The sequence below is a fragment of the Austrofundulus limnaeus genome, unplaced genomic scaffold (assembly GCF_001266775.1).
Source record: "Austrofundulus limnaeus strain Quisiro unplaced genomic scaffold, Austrofundulus_limnaeus-1.0 Scaffold23, whole genome shotgun sequence".
Classification (NCBI taxonomy): domain Eukaryota; kingdom Metazoa; phylum Chordata; class Actinopteri; order Cyprinodontiformes; family Rivulidae; genus Austrofundulus; species Austrofundulus limnaeus.
In genome coordinates, this window is record NW_013952425.1 from 76,521 (window position 1) to 79,228 (window position 2,708).

Consider the following 2,708-nt stretch of genomic DNA (forward strand, 5'->3'; position numbering starts at 1 on the left):
TAATGTCATAATATGACTTTTTTGCATAATTTTACAAGTTTATTCACACAATTTTGTGACTTTATTCTTGTAATATTACAACATTAATCTTGTAATATTATGACTTTAATGTCATAATATGACTTTTTTGCATAATTTTACAAGTTTATTCACACAATTTTGTGACTTTATTCTTGTAATATTACAACATTAATCTTGTAATATTATGACTTTAATGTCATAATATGACTTTTTTGCATAATTTTACAAGTTTATTCACACAATTTTGTGACTTTATTCTTGTAATATTACGACATTAATCTTGTAATATTATGACTTTAATGTCATAATATTACGACTTTATTTGCATAATTTTATAACTTTATTCTCTTAATTTTACGACTTTAATCTCATAATATTATGACCTTAATGTCATAATTTTACGACTTTATTCTTGTCCTTTAAAAAAAGATCTTGTAGTGTGGCCCTAATATTCTGTCGATATCTATACAGCACAGGGAGAAACTAAATTAAACTCTTCTGCCCTCCTAGACACAACAAGTACACAACAAAATGTATTTAATGGCTAAAAAAGTGGATTTTGCAGGATATGTCGCCTTTAAATAAACTCTCAGATTGTAATAATCAACCTGATTCAAGAYGGCTGCAACAGATAATCCACCTAAGCCAACACAAAATCATCATTTTCACAGATACTTAGCCAAAGTTTGGTGTGGCTATAGTTAAGAATCATCTTCATACCATACTAAAGTTCACTCCAAAGAATTCATGTTAAGAATATAGAAATTACAGTTATAAAGACAAAATTGGAAAACAACTAAAGCCACATCTTGTTTTTAACTTTAATTCTCCTTGTCTCCGTTTTTCTTTTTCTTCAGTTATTATCATTCAGCTTTTTGATTGTCACACTTAACAGAAAACAAAACAAAATAAAGAAAATGCTTCTCCTGATAAGTTCTGGACCAAAAAAAAGTAATAAAAAGTCCAGAAACTTTTCTGCTTGAAAAGTTTCCCCTCGTGTGATCCAGCAGCATCTGGCTCACCTCTGCAGCAGGTACGCCCACACATAGCCTGTCCACGGCAGGGGTGCTCTTCCGAGGGTATACCTGCAGCGAGCAGACAATACAATGAATCAGCCGAGCAGCCAGAGAGAAGGCGGGAGGCAGGAGGAGGGTGGGCAGCAGACGGCGAGAGAGATAGAGGAGTGGATGGCAGGAGGAGAAACAGAGAGCGACAGACCGTAGCAGCAGGGAGGAGGAGAGATGGAAGAGGCAGGTGGCAAAAAGAAGGGAGAAGAGAGGGGTGGCGAAACGCAGGGGGAAAACATTTTAACAACAATGGATAATTTGGAAAATTCAGAGCGAGCCAGACGGGAAAAAAAACTCTGAACAGAAGACATTATTTATGAGCTAATCTGCAGCGACTTTTCCAACAGCGCGTCAATAATCTGAACAGAGATGGCAACTTTAAGAACTTGTGGTGGGTTTGTTGACCTTAGACTCTAAGGTCAACAAACCCACCACACTGGAAGCTAACATTTATAACAGGAAGATTTATGAATCACATTGAGAGCATTCAGTGAACACAGACACAATCATCTCATTTCAATAACAAAACAAGTCAATCTGCTAAAACGCAAACAAGTAGAAAACCTCATGATAACTTCAAAAGCTGCTTACTTACATTTGTTTTAATACAAAAAATTAAAACATCATTACAGTTATGATCAAATTTGACTGTATTTTTTTACTAAATCCACTCAAACTTGCATTCTTTAATTGTCAAAAGATTTTAGATTTTACACTGAAAAACCCCTTGAGCTCACGTTTCAGCACCACGGACAGCTACCTGAGAACTGTGCTGCCTTAAAGCCTGCTTGAAATCAGCTCGGATTGTCGCAGTTTCATGACGAAAATTCATGCATGTCAAATTGTACGGCTTGTCCATAATTTACACAGATTTTCTGTCATTTTGCAGGTATGCGGACATATAGAATAACCTCATGAAAGTTTTCATGTTTTACGGATTTTTTCAAAAAAGTTTCAGATTTATTTAATAAGTCAGAGCCTGTAGGACAGTAAAAAAAACAATTAATAACAACAAATATACATTTCCAACCCACTCTGCTGCTAGAAATGAACATTCTGCCTGCCCCCCCCCCCCAGTGCATGTGATAAATACAGATTTTTTTTTGCAAAAATTACAGATTTTTGACCCCTCTATACAGGTAAACATCTGAATGGGTTGACGTATGAAAATGACGTCACCGTGTTGTCAGTACTGACTCTGCCGCCCCTTTTGTCACAAGTTGCGGACAGAACTTCTCACCCCACTTCCACATAAGGACTTACTGTATTGTGTGACTGGTCAGTAGTTTGTGGGAGTGTTTGTTCATGCTGAAAGCGTTCAGACGCTGCATTTTGCTTTAACCACTTGCTTTCAAAACAACAAAAAAAAAGATTTGCTTCCAGAAGCCTACTGTTGTAAGATAGTCAAACGGTCAGAAACTCATGGATGGAGATGCAACAAAAGTCGTGAATGGAGGTATCTGTCAGATAAAAACTGTGGAGCTGCGACAGATTTGTGGACAAATAACCTCGGGTGATGGGTCTCTGATATTTTTTTCCCACATTGTAAACTCCAGTGGGAAGAAAACCCCTGAGCAGTGATGTATACCGCAGTGGGGGGGGTTTCCCAGGAGCTCGGCA

General features: G+C 37.0%; 1 protein-coding gene and 1 long non-coding RNA gene across 2 annotated transcripts in view; one reads left to right on the forward strand and one right to left on the reverse strand.

Moving 5' to 3' along the window:
- Positions 1 to 2,708, reverse strand: part of LOC106514836 (ATP-binding cassette sub-family A member 1) — a gene marked incomplete in the record, with an annotated part of 219,691 nt that overhangs the window by 48,292 nt on the left and 168,691 nt on the right. Inside the window, 1 exon segment of the mRNA XM_014004287.1 lies at positions 1,044 to 1,106. Within this exon segment, the coding sequence (XP_013859741.1) occupies positions 1,044 to 1,106 (63 nt within the window).
- The window catches only part of LOC106514837 (uncharacterized), a 49,303-nt gene that overhangs the window by 1,912 nt on the left and 44,683 nt on the right, over positions 1 to 2,708 (forward strand). The gene's annotated exons all lie outside the window — the stretch shown is intronic.